The following is a 17,435-nucleotide window of genomic DNA, read 5'->3' as shown; positions in this document are numbered from 1 at the left end:
TCCTTTGATTTGGTGGTGTATTTTGAACTCCATGTTCTAAGGTGTCACTGTCCCCTTTGCTAATAAGGGGGAATGATATCCTAAGTAGTAGAGTTGTCGAGGGGGTAGGTCTTATGTTTTTCCTGATATCTTTATTGTCTGGTGACTTGCTTTTCTGGGATGTTCCTAGTGGTTGAGTTCGGTCGAGTTGCTGGTCCACAGACCCGTTTCGTTGTCATAGTTCCGTGTGTATTAGGCCCTCTTTTTTATGTCAATACCTTGAGAATGGAAATAAAACCACTAAAAATAGCTACTCTTTCTTTGGAAGTGGCTAAATCAGTCGAAAGAAGAAAGAGCTTGCTCCCTTTAAGAATAGTTTCAGGTATTGTACTAAGAAAGATTTTTGGGTTGCTAAAGGTCAAATTTTCACTCCGTTGTTGCTAAGGTCAAATTTTCATTCCATCGTTGCTAAAGGTCAAATTTTCGAGCCAGCGAGATATTCTCTTCCCTATTTCTCTCTCTTAAACCACCTTCTCCTCATCTCAAACTAGAATCTACTATGGACCCACTATGTTTTCTACCGTAGAGATAGAACCTTGGGCCTGTCCATTTATTTGGCTCCTTTTTCTTCCCATTCTTCCAAGCCACCATCATCTAGATACCCAAGAGCGACTCCATTTTTCTTCTTTAGATAGAACTTAGGCTTGCCTTCTGTTTCTTCTCTTCTTTACTCGCTACCCCAGGTCACTCTGCTTCTCTTGCACTGAGGTTTATCTGGCCCTTTGCCTCCTGTTTTTCCGTTTTTTCCCCTCAAATCGTTGTATCATTCTGAATTATGTTGAAGTAGGTACTTTCTTGCGTCAGTCAAATCATGGTAGACTTCTTGTTCAAATGTAGGCTGTGGGCGAGAATAATCTCGGCACTTTTACATGATAGATAGTTTGCAAACGGTTGTAGGATTTGGGATTTTAAAGATGTTCTCTGGTGCCAAAACATTCTACATAATTGATGAATTTTGTATTTGAAGTAGTGATTTCAGATCACTCAGGAACTTCATTCCCCTACTCATCTCCCAGTCTCCAAATTCTGTTTTTAAGCAGCTGAATGTGGATACTCCATAAATTCTGGCCTTGTGATAGTTATACCACTTCAGTAGCAGTAAATTTTTTTAGCAAATTCCAATGCTAATCTTGTCTCATATGCCCTATATTGTGAGCAGATTACGTCACATATATCTTGTTTCTGGCTGCTTTTTCAAACATGAGTTCTTAGAATTTTAAGCTTCTTAAAGAACTTTTTCAATGTATACTGAGCTTAACTTGAATATCATTGTAATAGTACAAGTTCACCGCTAGTAGATATTGTCTGCTTTGGTCTAATATGTATCGCCGTCAACTTCACGGTTTTAGAATGCGTTTACTAAGGAGAGGTTTTCACACCCTTATAAGAAATGATTTATTCCTCTCTTCAACAGATGTGGAATCTCACAATCCACCTCCTTGGGTACCCAGTGTCACGGTAATGCTTCAAAGGCGATTGTGACATCTAGCGTCCTCGCTGGCCCATCACCCTATCTGGCTCTAATACCATTTGTAATAGTCCAAACCCACTGCTAACAAATATTGTCCGCTTTGGCCCGTTACGTAACGCCGTCAGCCTCACGATTTTGTAATATCCCTACTCCGACTAGCGCCTTCTACCGTCCGGTGGCCTCACAATCACGATTGTCAAAAACATGGTTTTACATGTCTAGTACGGTTTCTGTTCAAAATCAAACCCCTTGAACTTCCAAATCTCATGAAGTACAGCTACAAAGCTACAAATAGGTGAAAGTGAGAGTTCAACAACAATTGACGTGTAATTCTTCACTTGAGATTCGAGTTCTTCACCCACTTTTTATGCTAAAAGAAAAGTACAACTACAAGTCGACATGATTTTACAAGTCTAGTACCTGTTCTGTTCAAGCTGGATTGGAAACAATGTCAAACAACCAGCCTTGTACCATAGCTGGAATATCCCCTTTTCAACAACAAAAAAAGGGTGAATCATTCCCTTGTTTTTATCTTTAAGATAAATATAAAAAATTCAGATTGGTTAGCTGTAATAGGAACTTAAAACAAAGATGGGTTTGATCTCATCGACATCGTTTAGAAATCTGCTGCTGCTGAACATTTGCTCAGAGTTGGACTTTTGAGAATGGAGTTCTCTTTGTTCTTCATTGCAGCAATACTATTGTTTGGCTTTGTTGCAGCTCAAGTTGATACTCTTGTTGGCTTTAATGGAGATGAGAGAGATGCCCTTTATGCATTGAAGGCAACTTTCAATAACTCTTTCCTTAACAGAAACTGGACTGGAACTCACTGCCACAACAATCAACCTCCTCTTTGGTTTGGCCTTCGATGCGTCGATGGCCGAGTCACGGCGCTATCATTGGATAGTTTAGGATTGGTGGGGAATATGAATGTCAATGCATTAAGTAAGTTCACTGAATTGTCTGCATTAAGCTTGAAGAACAATTCCTTATCAGGAAATGTATTCGATTTCTCTTCCAACAAGAAGATGAAGGCTATAGATCTATCATCCAATGCGTTTGATGGGCCAATTCCGCTTTCCCTTGTGAGTTTGAGTTCATTGGAGTCATTGCAGCTTCAAAACAACAGGCTTACAGGTTCCATACCTGAACTCAATCAGTCTTCCTTAACAGTATTCAATGTCTCAAACAACAATCTCAGTGGTTCAATTCCAAGAACAAAGGCTCTTCAGTCGTTTGGCTCGGACTCCTACCGTGGCAATCCCGGACTCTGCGGTCCGCCCTCTGATGCTGTCTGCAACTCAATCATAAAAGGGTCAAATAACACAGCAGCACCTCCTGATACTAACAAAGCCACAGAAGAGAATTCTTCTTCCAAGCCTCGTGTCACTTTGTTGCTAGTTCTTGTTGTTGTACTTTTTTTTGTTGCTAATTTATTGCTGCTCCTTCTCTACTTCAAGAAACATCTGGAGATAAAGGAGCTCATAAAGAAGCTAGGAACTAATGAAACAAAGGAGAAGAACAACGAAAACATGACTGATATCTCAATCCAGAACCAAGGGCCTGCAGCAGATGGAGGAGGGAAGCTCATCTTCATGGAGGAAGGAGAAAATTTCCAACTTGGAGATCTTCTGAAAGCTTCAGCTGAGGGACTTGGTAAGGGGATATTTGGAAATAGTTATAAGGCTATGCTTGAAGGCAGGTCGCCAATCGTTGTGAAGCGGCTTAGAGATCTAAAACCTTTGAGCGTCGATGAATTCATGAAGCAAGTACAAATTATTGCCAAGAAAAGGCATCCAAATTTGCTTCCACTTGTTGCCTATTTCTACACCAAAGAAGAGAAGCTTTTGCTCTATAAGTATGCAGAAAAAGGAAACTTATTTGATAGAATACATGGTATGCTCTACCTCTATAGATTCCCGTTCTCCTCTTCTTCACTTATGAACTTGAAAATTTGAGTAACGTATCTTTTGGTTTGATCTCATGTTAAATCACCGATCAACCCAAAATCTTAAGCTAATGAGTAACGTAAAAGCTTAAGCTAATATCTTTTGCTTTGATATCATGTAATATAATTGTAACGGTCCAAGCCCACCGCTAGCAGAGTACTCTCCTCTTTGAACTTTTCCTTTCAAGGTTCCCCTCAAGGTTTTTAAAATGCATCTGCTGTGGAGAGGTTTCCACACTCTTAGAAAGAATGATTCGTTCTCCTCCCCAACCGATGCGGGATTTTACAATCCACCCTCCTTTGGGGCCCAGTATTCTCGCTGGCATTCGTTCCTTTCTCCAATTGGTGTGGAACCCCCCAATCCACCTCCTTTCGAGGCCCAACATCCTTACTGGCACACCGCCTTTTGTCCACCTCCCCTCGAGGCTCAACCTCCTCACTGGTGGCTTTGATGTCATTTTTAACGGCTCAAGCCCACCACTGGCAGATATTGTCCCTTTTAGGCTTTCCCTTTCGAACTTCCCCTCGAGGGTTTTAAAATGCGTTTGATAAGGAGAAGTTTCCACACTCTTATAAAGAATGCTTCGTTCTCTTCCCCAATCGATGTGGGATCTCACAACAATTCTTTTTTATATTAGTACTTCAATCAAAACATACATACTAAGGTAGATTAGATTGTTCTTACCTTAAAGTAATGATACTTACTGTGCCACACAGGAGGCAGAGGTGTGGGCAGAGTTCCATTCAGGTGGAGTTCAAGATTGATTATTGCTCAAGGAGTGGCAAGAGCTTTGGAGTTTCTCCATCTCAATACCAAGCCAAATACCAGCATTGTCCCACACGGAAACTTAAAATCTTCAAATGTCTTACTTGGTGAGAATGATGAGGTTCTTGTTTCAGATTATGGCTTTGCTTCACTTGTAGCCCTTCCCATTGCAGCTCAACGCATGGCTTCATACAGATCACCTGAATATCAACAAATGAAAAGAGTGTCAAGAAAATCAGATATTTGGAGCTTTGGCTGCCTTCTCATTGAACTTTTGACAGGAAAAATCTCATCTCATTCATCACCAGAAGAATCCCATGGCATTGATTTATGTGCTTGGGTGAATAGAGCAGTTAGAGAAGAATGGACAGCAGAAATATTTGACTCAGAAATAGCATCACAAAGGTCTGCCATTCCAGGAATGCTGAATCTATTACAGATTGCAATACGTTGTTCTAATATTTCACCTGACAAACGACCAGAGATGACTGAAGTTGTAAAAGAAATTGAAAGCATAAAACTTACAGAAAATGGAGAAGAATATAGCTCTTCCTTTGATCGATCCTTAACAGATGATTCAATGTCCACTGTTGGCTCAGGCATTGCAATGGACGAGAGATGAAAGATGCAACTACTTTCAATCCAAGACTTCAAAACCCATCTTGAATTTCCAAAATCATTTCCTTGTACTCTGTTGGAATAATCAAATAATGCTCTAATTGGAGCATTTTTGTAATGTGCATTTTAAGAACTAGTACTTTTAAGTAAAAAACGCTTCGAAATTTTCTCGAACATTTAAAAAAATGAAGCATTGTTTAGCTAATAAAAACGCTTTTAAGACATTGATAGCCAACTCTATCCGCACTATTAGTTGAAACATTAAATAATCTCAAACAACAAGTGAAAGCGAGAGGATTTGAACCTCTAATCTCTTCACCAACCAGTTGAACTATGCTTAGATTGAAATGATAATGAATCTCAAATTCTCGATCACAATCTTAATGTAAACCCAAGTTACATAGTACTCTACAAATTGTCAGAATGAGAAATGGGTACAACAGGAATTTCTTCTATCTTACACTAAACTTGCTTTCCCCCCTTTTCTTTTCTTTTTTCTTCTCTCTTTTGTGGGGGTTGGTGTGAAAGAGAACTTGATCTTAACCCTGTTTGGAGATGAACTTAATTCCCTAGAATATAAATACGTTTCAAAAGCAACACCTAAATGATGACAGAATTGTATTTTGATTCCCAAATGAAACTGCATCAGCTTGATCAAAACTGGTCTAGCGTGAAAGAGAGAGCTGAGGCATTAACCAAATTTTCCGATTTCAACCTTCTTCTTCATTTTTCTTTGACCGTGGTATATGAATGCATCTACAATTCCCGCAACACTGAATATACCTGCAAAACAGTGATCTGATTTTAGCTTCTGGTCGAGGGATAGTAAATTTAAGAGATCTGCCTAGGTTTCTCAACGGAAAACATAAAGGGAAATAACACCAGTTCTAGAGCAACTAGAAAGAGATTCTTTCGGGTTCTGGATTCTTCCCTCGAACTCCTCAAAGGGTATTTTGTAATGTAAAGCTAGTCTAAAGTCGATCTAGTATCAGGGCTATGGGGTGGGTGTAGTGGATTTGATCATCATCTGCTTGTAGGGATCTAGGGTACCGGCCTATAGTGTCATGGACGAACCTAATTGTCTAGCAGTTATGCGAACTTACTCAATCAGCCACGACCGATAATTAGTCAGACGGACTAATACGAGCATAATTATGTTGCTTCAAATGAAGAGTCTTAGATCTATTAAGAATATTTTTAGAAGAATGAATACTTTCACTAAACAACAGCGATGGTTCAAAGAACGAATCCTCAGATGTCCACCTTGTCAAATTGGCATATTTTGTATCCAAGGAACTCTGAAACTCAAAAGCACAAGCTTTGGTCCTTCAAGAATTCATATGGTTGGGTAATTCCTTCAATTGACTATACAATGTCTTCACTAACTCGCCAATGGTCATCTGTTCAATTGAAAGCAAGGATATTGTGAGATTGTATCTTTTAGAGCCCATGCGTGAATCGGTGGTCGACCCTGTAGTTGAAAGTCAGGGTCTTCTAAGATTGTGTTCCCAGAGCCTTTGAGTGAGAAGTGTGGTTGAAGAAGAATACCCTTTCGAGACTTGTGTAGAAGAGGCTTTCATTTAGAATTCTCTATGGAAGGGTCACTATCCCAAAAAGAAAAAATCTTCCGTTGGGAACTCCAGCACAAAGCCATCAACACCCACGACAAGTTACAAAGGAGGCTGTCTTACATGTCTCTCTCTCCTCAATGGTGAATGAAGTGCAAAATAGATGATGAATCACAAGGTCATCTTTTGGTTGAATGTGAGTTTGCTGTGAAATTTTGGAGGTTCGATCTTGTAACAGCCCAAGCCCAAGCCCACCATAAGCAGATATTGTCCTCTTTGGGCTTTTCCTTTCGGGCTTCCCCTTAAAAATTTTAAAACGCGTCGGCTAAGAAGAGGTTTCCACACCCTTATAAGGAGAGTTTCGTTCTCCTCCCCAACCAATGTGAGATTTCACAAATCTACGGCCGTTTGGGTGGTTTATGGTCATACAAAGGGCCCAAAACAGTTTCAGCACTTCACACTTGGGGGGCATCCTTCAAAGAAATGAAAAAGGCTGCTGGGAGAATTTTATTAGAGCATTCAGCTGAACCATTTGGCAAGAGAGAAGTTGGAGGATTTTTCAAGATAAGGAACTTCCCTATCACAGATTTTTTTGAAGCTATTGTAATGTGCATGTTTCATGGTGTAAATGCTCCCTCTTTTCCACTACTATAGCTGTTCCTCCCTCCTCTCCAATTGGAGAGGTCTTTCGTAATCCATCACACGGGGTTAGCCCTTTGTAATTTCATACTATCAGTGAAATTATTTGTTATCCACAAAAAGAATATGGGGGAAAGAAACCATGTGTATGCAAACATATAAATATGCACGCATTTATTCTTAGGTTGGGAGGAAGAAGTGAGGTAGAGATAGGAGAGCATACGGTACCTCCAATTATGGCACAAATGTGAGTCATGAAGTGTAAAAATGGAACATGCTCCTCTGTGTAGGTCACCTACACAATGCATAGAAAAAGACATCAAACATTCATACTTTTCGAGTCTTTCGGGTATTAAAACTCCCCACGTACTATCGAAAATCAATCAATAAGGTGAACTGGTAAAAAAAGTATCAGATTATCNAATGTGAGTCATGAAGTGTAAAAATGGAACATGCTCCTCTGTGTAGGTCACCTACACAATGCATAGAAAAAGACATCAAACATTCATACTTTTCGAGTCTTTCGGGTATTAAAACTCCCCACGTACTATCGAAAATCAATCAATAAGGTGAACTGGTAAAAAAAGTATCAGATTATCATCACCCATCAATGACAGCTTAAGTTCCAACATTACAATGTAGAACATTATAATTTTTGTTTTCAGAAACACTTTGGATGTAGATATGTTACCAACCTTAACAGGAGAAATGTCATAGTAGAAGAAAACTCCAGGAATAGATTGAGAACTTCCGAACTCCACACTCTTAAAATGCTCCGTTACAGAGTACTGCACCGAATCATTGGTACAATGTTCAAGGCACCATCCAAGCGAAAATATAAAATGCGCAAGTTTACGAGAACTTTCAGCAATACCTGATTTGAATGAACAGTACGACCTCTGATGTTTGTATATATAGTTGGTACCACCTGCAATACAGATACATTCAGAGTTCTTCCAAACAACTTTTACATTGTACAAGCACTTTCCCTGCCCCATGCCCCCCATCCCACAGCAGCGAGAAGTGAGTTCATGCCTTCTCATTTGTATGACAACAGGAAATGAGTTTATAAAAGGAAAGTGGGATCGCTTCACTTATTGTGGATGCTTACCCTGTCAATCATTGCATTTAGTCTTAATTCCTACAGTTCATTTTTTCATTCAAAATTTTGATCCAAAGGTAGATGATGGTAGCATGAATTATTAGTAAACATGTTATGTATCCAAACAAAATTTATATTCAATTGAAGAGAAACGAGGCTTGTCAATCCCTGAAGCAGGGAAACCAAAGCCTGTTTTAATGCTTCTTACCTTGACGAAGTACTGGTGCATGACATTCTGTTTGTCATATTCCCAATGCACCCTGAACAAGTAATGAAAGTTCATCTTAGACAGGGTAAGTTTGCCAAGTAAAATTGATATTTATCAGACAATAGAATACTGTCCTGCTTCAACTGAAATTATTAATAGAACTAGAATTATTTTCAACGACTAAACATCTATAGAGGAGGTGAAAAAAATAATTACCCATCAAGAGGATTTACCAAGCCATCATAGTGGTCACCAAAAGTTAATTTATTTATTCGGTGACTTACCTGCATCATGTGAATAAAACATGGAATGTGAAGCATCATAAACATATATCAGAGCAGAAAAATAGAGATTGATTATAAACAACGCCTATGCATGCTTTTCGTATTGCGTTTTTCAGATTTACACAAGAAAGTATGAACCATACATTGTAATCACTTGTTTGCAAAGCAAGCAGACCAAGAAAATTGAAGCTTGACTGGTGAAAGCTTTTTCCAGGGACAAAGTGGAAACTTCCAGCTACTTTATTAACTTCAATAGACCCTTCAATATTACATCCTTCACCTTCTTCATCCTTTACCTTCTGTATAAAATCTTCTCGCTGGCACTGAAAATCGAAGGCATATAGATCTTAGTTGGCGACAAAAACCGATTACACCGTTTACTTGTAGTTTGGAAACAACACATGTAAAAAAAGTCCCAGGTATATAATTCCAACCTCTAACGACATTGTTTTCCCCTTCTTGATGGGACTGCACACTAAAGAGACTAGCAACCTAGTTGCCTCTTATAGTTACATGCAGCATAAAATATCCTATAAATGGTGATTATTACAATCTGACATACCTGGTCTATCAAATCTTGATTTGTAATAGCCCAACCTTTCTTCCTGTATGCTTCACGAACTTCTTCACATGAATTACAACAATCATCATCAGACTGCAAACAAGAGAAGGGGGGAAAAACCTTTCAAATTTCTGATATTACATTTAAAAAAATATGTGCAATCTAAAGGGGACAAAAAATTAAAAGCAGAAAAACCATAAATGAATTCTATTTCAGCAATATGCCAGTTGCTTGTAAACATTGTACTTTCTGAAGGTAAAAGAATACATAAAATGTGAAAAAAGTATAACAATGCTGTAAAAACCGAACGGAATGACAAAATTATAAGATATTTTCATACGAATATGAAGTGCTATAAAGCAAAACAAAGCTATGTAAACCAGAAAGGATATCTTAAATAATCATGATGAAAAAAAGGCCCTCCTTCCGGCTCCAGAATCATAATAAAAAACTATGCAAAGAATGACTCCAAACCCACAAAGGTCAACAAAGGGATAACAGATGACCAAACGTACCGTTTCTGCTCCAAAACATGAACCACAGTACGTTTCATTGTGCTCCAGCCTGCCACCATGCCTCTGCAACGGTTTCTCAATCTGGAGAACAAAAAAACACAAATGATTAAACAGAAAAAAATAGAAATAGCCAAAAGAAGAATTTGCAGGGAAAGAAAAAATGACGCAGAAACATAGAAATGAAGGACCAGCCCTTCCATACACACACACACACACACACACACACACACACACTATATATATATATATATATATATATATATATATATATTAGAAAAAAGGTGTGAGAACAGTGAAACGGAATAAAAAAGTGCATCAGAGAAACACACTGCAACATTAATTAAAGTACAAAGACTTAATTATTAGAAACTGGAAAGCCCTTTTATGANACACACTGCAACATTAATTAAAGTACAAAGACTTAATTATTAGAAACTGGAAAGCCCTTTTATGATAGCTTTTCTTTGGAAGGGAGTGCCCTCGGATCCCACCCCTTAGGCTGTTCCTCTCTTTTTTTTTTTGGAATATATTCACTTACACTTTATAATAACAAATAAAAACATAAAAATCAGATTAACTTATCCTAATCTGGTAGAAGGAAAAATTTATGTCCGCCTGTTTCATTAAAACTTTGAAACCCTGTATTATCAATTATGGACCAGGTAAAACATTATGGCAAGTGTAAGGGGCCCCAAAAGCGTTGCAGATAATCATTATAAAACAGATAACACAAGAAATCATTTTTTGTCAGCAAAAACCATCCAAGTACAGTCTACTAACCTTAGGTGCACCAATGCCATCTGGTCTAGCTTCTATAACCTTTCCATGATGGTCAATTCTTTTCTTGATTATATTATGCTTCTGAAAGAGAATTATGAATCCAAACATAAGAAATATTAGACTACAATAGTGTATATGGTGACATACAAGCCAAGTTACGTGATAGAATGGTAAAATAACATGAAGAGAAAAAAAAAAGGATCCAGAGGGGAAGTATTGATTCTTGCAGCACATACTATATCAAGATGTTGCTCTCCACTGATATCTATGGCATCAAGACCGAGTATGGAACATGGAATCACAGGAAAACTCAAATCAAACTGCATCAACAAGAAAAGAACAAGGTTTGAGCCCATAAATAAAGATGATCAAACCAGGTTAGCAGGAACACAAATTGTAATTCACATGTACACAGTTCATCAATTTTAAAAACATTTCAAAAGCAATATTTCACATTTAGGTTAGAAGTTTATTAGTTGAACAACATAAATAAACAGCCTACAGACGAAGTTCCTTCCAACCCACAGCTAACACTGCCAGCATTGGGAACATGAAATAAAATGTTTCTCAACCTCGACAATAAAAAGCGANACATAAATAAACAGCCTACAGACGAAGTTCCTTCCAACCCACGGCTAACACTGCCAGCATTGGGAACATGAAATAAAATGTTTCTCAACCTCGACAATAAAAAGCAAATAGATAATAACTTAAATTTAGCATAAACACAAAGGAAGAACAATATATCATCATCGCCTCAAAAATATCATAATTACATTTATGTGTAAATTTCCACCCCTTGATGTATCTACGACGAGTTTTGTCTCGGTTTTAGCATGGAGGTACAGTCCTGCAACCACACATCACAAATGATGGTCATAAAAAGCTTCAACAACAAAAGAAAATGTAAAAACACCTAATTAAAAGGCTTAACGTATATTTTCAACAACATAATAGCTGAACTATAAGCTCATACGAAATGTAGAAAAAACTACGATAAACAGGGGAGTGGAATACCATGGGTCCAACATGATATGATAAACATAGCTTAGAGGGAGAATTAAAATCTTTCAATACCCAAAAAGGATCCCCTCCATGAAAGACACTTGCCTTGAAAGAGCCAAGTTTGATAATTCAAAAGTTGTTGGAATACATTCAAGACTTGCAATGACAATTGGCAACATTAATGTCACTTGGAGGAGGAGACAAAAACCAGGACATTTTAATGGCTAACTGTACTCATAGGTCCGAAGTTGCACGACTCACTTTAAATACATTGAAGAATCCGTAGAATGTTAGTGATCTAACTTACGTATGAGGTTCTATAGTTTTTTGTCTTGAAAAGTTTTCCAAATTAAAACTTCTTTTGCCTGCTGAACAGCCATGAGAAGACAAGGAGAAAAGGCAAATCGCACGACAGTAAAAGCAACAACAACATACAATTGCATCATCCCGAAACTTTCAGGTATAGACAGAAATTCAAACTAGAATCAAACCTAGCAATCAGAGAAAAGAAAGAACATCAGAACATACTTAGCTCGGAGAAGAAGAGGAAGAGCATGATAAAGGAGGAAGCGATGGTGATTAAGCCACCAGAAAAGGTCCGCCTGTAGAAATCTTCATTGATTTTAGGGTAAGCATCCAAATTACGGAGCTTGTTGAAGATGGCATCCATGGCTTCTACGAAGAAAAGCAAGAATCTTTGAAAACTCAACCCTTCGAAATGCGAATTCCGAACAAATCAGGAAAAGAGTAACATATATAGAAATTGATTTGACAAAATCAAGAAATGTCTGAATGCCGGAATAGTTGGCAAACGCATAGATTTGCGGTACGCGATTTGAGCTCCGTTGTAGATTTGGGTGGCTTCGCGGTATACGGAGAACATACGGAATCGATGGTGACATTGTGTTTACCGAAACGACGACGTTTTTCTCGTCATGGACGATTTATTTATTAATGAATTTCGACCACATTCATAATTTGGTCGGAAATTGGCAAAAATTCATGAATTTCAACAAAAACTTTGCTGAAATTTACTCAAAATTCATCTAATTCTAAAAATTCAAATTTTGATGAAATTGGTCGGAAAAAAAAATAATTATCCAAACCAATTTTAAAACTTGTCCTAAAATGCAAAATTACTTACCTAAATCACAATTTTCCATTGAATATATTGTCTTTTAAAACAATAAGGGGTAAAATCGTAACTTTCCAAGGAGAACCGAAATACTAGTTTTTCTTCAATTAGGTCCTTTCATTCCAAATTAAAACATAAAAAAGATCATTTTATAAATAACTCTAAATTTGCGTTTATTTAATTTTTAATATACTTATATTCACCATAAAACATGGATGAAAATTGTGTTAAAACTTAGAAATGTAATTCCTAATCAATCAATACGTGTCCATTCATGTTTGTCAAACATAAAACGAATGAAGTGAATCTTGTTTATTTTATGTCATTTCCAAACATGTCACCAATAATCACCACAAGAACAGACTCCATCTTTGAAATGATGGAATCGATTCGAATCTCTAACGATTATCTCGCGTTCGGTAATTTTAGATATGAACTTGGTAGCATTATGACAGTCTCCACAAACCCGTAAGTTCTTAAAGATCTGAAGAGTTGTTTTCGGTGGCGTGCTGATAATCCCGAATGCCATTGCCAACCGCTCGCTATGACTGATAAGAATGTTCTCCTTTTCATCATCCTCCACATCCTGCAGTACAAAGTTATAGTTTGCAACATAGCCAAGACTCTTCATTTTAGCAGTTAGATCCCTCAGTTCATCATATATCTCCTCACATCTTGGATGTGTTCGGTTGCCTGTGTAAAAGACATCAATTTTCTTGTCTATTTCAATTGAGCTCCAACCAGGAGTCTTCCTCAATCCCCTGTCTCGAGCTAATGATCGCACTTCGTCGACTCCGTCCCACCGTCCAAGTTTCGCATAAATATTCGACAGCAAAACATAGTAGCCAACGTTTTTCGACTCAACCTCCAACAAGTGATCCGAGACAGTTCTAGCCAACTCTATATTCTCATGTATCCTACAAGCACCAAGAAGCGCACCCCACACAGATGCATCGGGTCGTATCGGCATAGTTTTAACAAAATCATAAGCTTTTTCGAGATGACCTGCCCTACCGAACAAATCGACCATGCAGCCATAATGCTTCAAGCTAGGCCTTATACCATACAACTCTCCCATCAATTGGAAGCACCACTGACCCTCATCAACCAAACCAGAATGACTACAAGCAGATAATAGAGATACAAAAGTGATGTGGTCAGGCTTCACTCCTTCAGTTTGCATTTCCCTAAATAACTCGACAGCTTTTAAACCGTATCCATGGAGTCCATGACACGATATGATGGCGTTCCACGAAACCGAACTTTTGTGAGGTATTTCATAAAATAAAGACAATGCATCAGCTAATCTTCCACATTTTCCATACATATCAATAAGACAAGTACCCACAAAGATATCAAAGTAAAGAAAGTTCTTGATCAGCAGACCATGTGTTTTCATACCTTGTTTCAATGCTCCTATCTGGGAGTATGCTGTCAGAATGCTCACCCAAGTGCCCTGGTTCGGCACTGCATCGCTATAATCGTTCATCGAATGATACACATCGATTGCCTCATTCGCTAAACCGTTTTGAGAATAACCTGTTATCAAAGTGTTCCATGAGACCACATCTTTGACAGGAAGTTCTTCAAAAACTTTTCGTGCTGAATCTATAAACCCCAACTTAGCATACATGTCTATAATTGCATTACCAATGACAACATCTTGTAGAAACCAACCTTTCCTTGTAACAAATCCATGAATAGACCTACTACTTAAGAAATTGCCAAGTTCAGCAGCAACAGAAGCCAAACTCACCAGTGTCAACAAGTCGGGTACCACCCCAGTAGCGTGCATCTTTTTGTACAATCCAAGAGCCACCACTGGCTCTTTATGCTGCTCGAACGCAGCAATCAAAGAGTTCCACGATACAATATCCTTCGCTTCGATTTGGTTGAAAATGGTTTCTGCACTTCCCAGTTCACCAAATTTGGCATACATGTTTATCAATGCATTACAGACAAACAAGTCGAATTCCAACCCGAGCTTGATGGCATAGACATGAATTAGGACACCGCTTATTATATCATCCAACTGCGCACAAATCGGAAGTAGACTTGAAAATGTTACAGAATCCATATTTACACTCTTGAATCGCATCTCATCAAAGACTTCCAATGCTTCTACAACTTTACCATTAAGACAAAACCCTGAAATCATAGCATTCCATGTACCGATATCTCGAATCATCAAGCTATCAAACAAGTTACGAGCTAAATTGACAAAGCCAAACCGAGAATAAAAATGGATCAAAGAAGCAGCAATGAATACATCACATTCAAAACCCAATTTTAGAGCCAAGCAATGTATCTTCTTCCCATCATCTAGATTTCCACATGCCCTTATAACAGGAGGAAATGTGTAATAATCAGGCTGAAGGATAGAGGTTGACATAAATTCATGGAAACAATCTACAGCTTCATGGAAGTGACCAATGCGAGCATAAGCAGATATCATAGAATTCCATGTGTAGACATCTTTTGCCTGAATTTGGTCAAAAGTACGGCGAGCGAACGATACATCACCAAGAAAAGCATAAAGATTGATGAGTTTAGCAGAAAGAAAGATGCTCTGAACCTTCCCAGACACCACAAGTAGTGCATGAAGTCGCTTAGCAAGGTGCACTTTTTTGCAGACAGGGAATAGTCGGTTGAAATCAATTTCCTTTTTCTCAATTTCAACTTCATCAAAGTAATACTTGGGAGAAGTTGTAGTTGCAGAATACAAAGGACAACAAGCTTGGAATGAAGGCCTAAACAAGGAAATCCGTCTCCATTTACATGGAAGAAATCTGAGAACAATAGACATGAAAAATATTGTTTTGTCAACTTACAGTAATTGACACGCAACTATCTGGAACTAAAGCAGAAAAATAAGAACAAGAATCTGTTGTAAACAACGTTGAGGATCAAGAAGCAATGATGATTCATAGATTCCTAAAAATAGACACCTTGCTAAATACAATCTTAATTTGTTGGATAAAAAGTATCAAGTGTTAGATGCTATTTGATTCCTAGCACTCTTGGATGAGGGAAAGAAAAATTAAAAATAAGAAAGCACATCCTTATTAGTTCCCACAATCAATGTCAATAAAAGGTGTACCCGTGCTTTAACATGTTGAATTGAAACAAAAATTCACATCATAGAAAATGTCACAATCCGCGATGCGATTGTGCCCGAGAAAGTCATTGAGGACAATGACTAAGTTAAGTGGGGAGAATGTCGCAACATACTATGAAGAAAGTAGGTTGTGACCTTTACGTCGAGACAAGCAAAGCAGCGACCCTCAAGAGGCACCCATCTAGCCACGTGTGGGCCAATATAGAAGAATGTCATGATGCGACCGAAGAGGACGGTGCATCATCTAATACACCACACAGAGTGAGCATTGAAGTGAAGTCGAGACATAAGTAACATAGGAATAACGAATAGGCAAGAGTGGCAAAGAGAGGCTTGTCAAAGGGCCGGGTAGGGTCCTGGCCTTAACCTTCGGGTTTCGGAAGAAATTTGGGCATCAAATAAGCAATAGAGCATATGCACATAGAGAGATGGATACCTCATACTGAGACTGATAGTTCTTTATGTAGTGGGTTCCTGTGCACAGTGTTTGTATCCTGAAGGCAAGTACAGACCAAATAAACATCTAATGTAAGAAAACTGATGCAAATTCAAACCCCATGTTTAAGAGTGTTGTTTAAAAGAAAGTTAAAACTCAGGTTTTATAACCATTTGGTTATTGGTTTTTGAAATTTGTACTTAGTTTCTCACAATTTCTTTACCATATGTTCATCTTCACTAAAGAGACATTTGAATTCATAGCCAGATTCTGAAAGAAGCTTAAGTAAAGAAACAAGTAGGGTTTAAGCTTAACATTCACCCTCCAAAACCATGGTTATCAATGGGGCCTGAAAGAACATATTGAAATCTTCACGGAGCTATATATTTCACAAAGTTGGTTTTAAGGCATACCTGAATTAGGCAACGAGAATCGGTGTTTAATCATATCAAAACCATAAATGCGACTCGATCGAAATGGGCTTCTTTGTTTCTCCTCGACCACCTGTTCTTCGGCCTCGCCTGAGTTATTCCAATAGCAGAAATCTTGCAACTTCAATTTCAAAGCTCCACAGCCCGTAATTTCTAGCGTTTTAATCATCCCCATGAACTTTCAATAATCCTACTTCCAGCGATATCTTCCTCGCAAGATATTCCGAGATTGCCGAGAGAATCCTCGACTCTATCTGGTACATAAGAGCTCACTGGAACGAATGAACAGAAGGGCAGAAATAGAGGAAAAAACACACGAACAGAGAAAGGTGTGGTTGGAACTGGAAGCTTGTAAGAAGGAGAAGAACGAAGAACTTCGAGTGCAGCAGAGGCGCGAAGAGGGCAACAGAGGAGGGAGCTAAATGGCCTCAATGCAATAAATTAGTTTGGAGGAAGGGCAAATAAGGAAATTAAATTTTTTATTACATTTCAAAAAAGAAATTCAAAATATAATTTTTTTAAGGGTTTTATTTTATATTTATTATACTTCGAAAAACAAATAAAAATATAAATTTTTTAAGGGTTTTGTTTTATATTTATTATATTTCAAAAAAGAAATATAAAATATAAATCTTTTAAAGTGTGGATACAGATATTAATACTTTTTAACTTTTACCTTCGATTTGTTAACAACAAAGATAATGTAAAAATCTCTCAAAATTCGTTAATACCAATTCAAATCAAGTTTTATCTTTTAACGCGCACAAAATTGATGCAGGTAAAAATATAAAGGTTGGTATGTTATAAAAA

The 17,435-nt window shown here is 37.9% G+C and overlaps 3 protein-coding genes across 3 annotated transcripts; 1 reads left to right on the top strand and 2 right to left on the bottom strand.

Annotated features, from left to right (window-relative positions):
• The first annotated feature begins 1,709 nt into the window (after positions 1-1,709).
• LOC111810179 (probable leucine-rich repeat receptor-like protein kinase At1g68400) lies at positions 1,710-5,079 on the top strand. The gene is made up of 2 exons (XM_023696783.1): positions 1,710-3,406; positions 4,176-5,079. Exons 1-2 carry the CDS (start codon positions 2,176-2,178, stop codon positions 4,844-4,846), a joined length of 1,902 nt encoding a protein of 633 aa, XP_023552551.1. The 5' UTR covers positions 1,710-2,175; the 3' UTR covers positions 4,847-5,079.
• Positions 5,080-5,179: 100 nt separating this feature from the next.
• On the bottom strand, positions 5,180-12,378 carry LOC111810180 (endoplasmic reticulum-Golgi intermediate compartment protein 3-like). Its single transcript, XM_023696784.1, has 13 exons — positions 12,034-12,378; positions 11,277-11,350; positions 10,737-10,820; positions 10,501-10,581; positions 9,721-9,801; positions 9,206-9,298; positions 8,787-8,966; positions 8,576-8,643; positions 8,360-8,411; positions 7,924-7,977; positions 7,745-7,837; positions 7,278-7,344; positions 5,180-5,625 (listed from the first exon to the last, which is right to left on the bottom strand). Exons 1-13 carry the CDS (start codon positions 12,173-12,175, stop codon positions 5,534-5,536), a joined length of 1,161 nt encoding a protein of 386 aa, XP_023552552.1. The 5' UTR covers positions 12,176-12,378; the 3' UTR covers positions 5,180-5,533.
• Positions 12,379-12,937: 559 nt separating this feature from the next.
• Positions 12,938-17,021, bottom strand: LOC111810178 (pentatricopeptide repeat-containing protein At4g33990). Its single transcript, XM_023696782.1, has 3 exons — positions 16,608-17,021; positions 16,195-16,252; positions 12,938-15,429 (listed from the first exon to the last, which is right to left on the bottom strand). Exons 2-3 carry the CDS (start codon positions 16,197-16,199, stop codon positions 12,978-12,980), a joined length of 2,457 nt encoding a protein of 818 aa, XP_023552550.1. The 5' UTR covers positions 16,200-16,252; positions 16,608-17,021; the 3' UTR covers positions 12,938-12,977.
• Positions 17,022-17,435: the final 414 nt, after the last annotated feature.

Source organism: Cucurbita pepo, chromosome LG14, assembly GCF_002806865.2.
Source record: "Cucurbita pepo subsp. pepo cultivar mu-cu-16 chromosome LG14, ASM280686v2, whole genome shotgun sequence".
Classification (NCBI taxonomy): domain Eukaryota; kingdom Viridiplantae; phylum Streptophyta; class Magnoliopsida; order Cucurbitales; family Cucurbitaceae; genus Cucurbita; species Cucurbita pepo.
This window is presented reverse-complemented; position numbering and strand designations above follow the sequence as displayed.

Excerpts from the sequence above, each read along its gene's own strand:
- LOC111810179 (XM_023696783.1), top strand. The coding sequence starts at position 2,176 with ATGGAGTTCTCTTTGTTCTTCATTGCAGCAATACTATTGTTTGGCTTT. Across the intron at positions 3,407-4,175 it reads CTTATTTGATAGAATACATG|GAGGCAGAGGTGTGGGCAGA; the intron begins GTATGCTCTACC and ends TGTGCCACACAG.
- LOC111810180 (XM_023696784.1), bottom strand. The coding sequence starts at position 12,175 with ATGGATGCCATCTTCAACAAGCTCCGTAATTTGGATGCTTACCCTAAA. Across the intron at positions 9,299-9,720 it reads CATGTTTTGGAGCAGAAACG|TCTGATGATGATTGTTGTAA; the intron begins GTACGTTTGGTC and ends TCTTGTTTGCAG. Across the intron at positions 5,626-7,277 it reads CATTTGTGCCATAATTGGAG|GTATATTCAGTGTTGCGGGA; the intron begins GTACCGTATGCT and ends ACTGTTTTGCAG.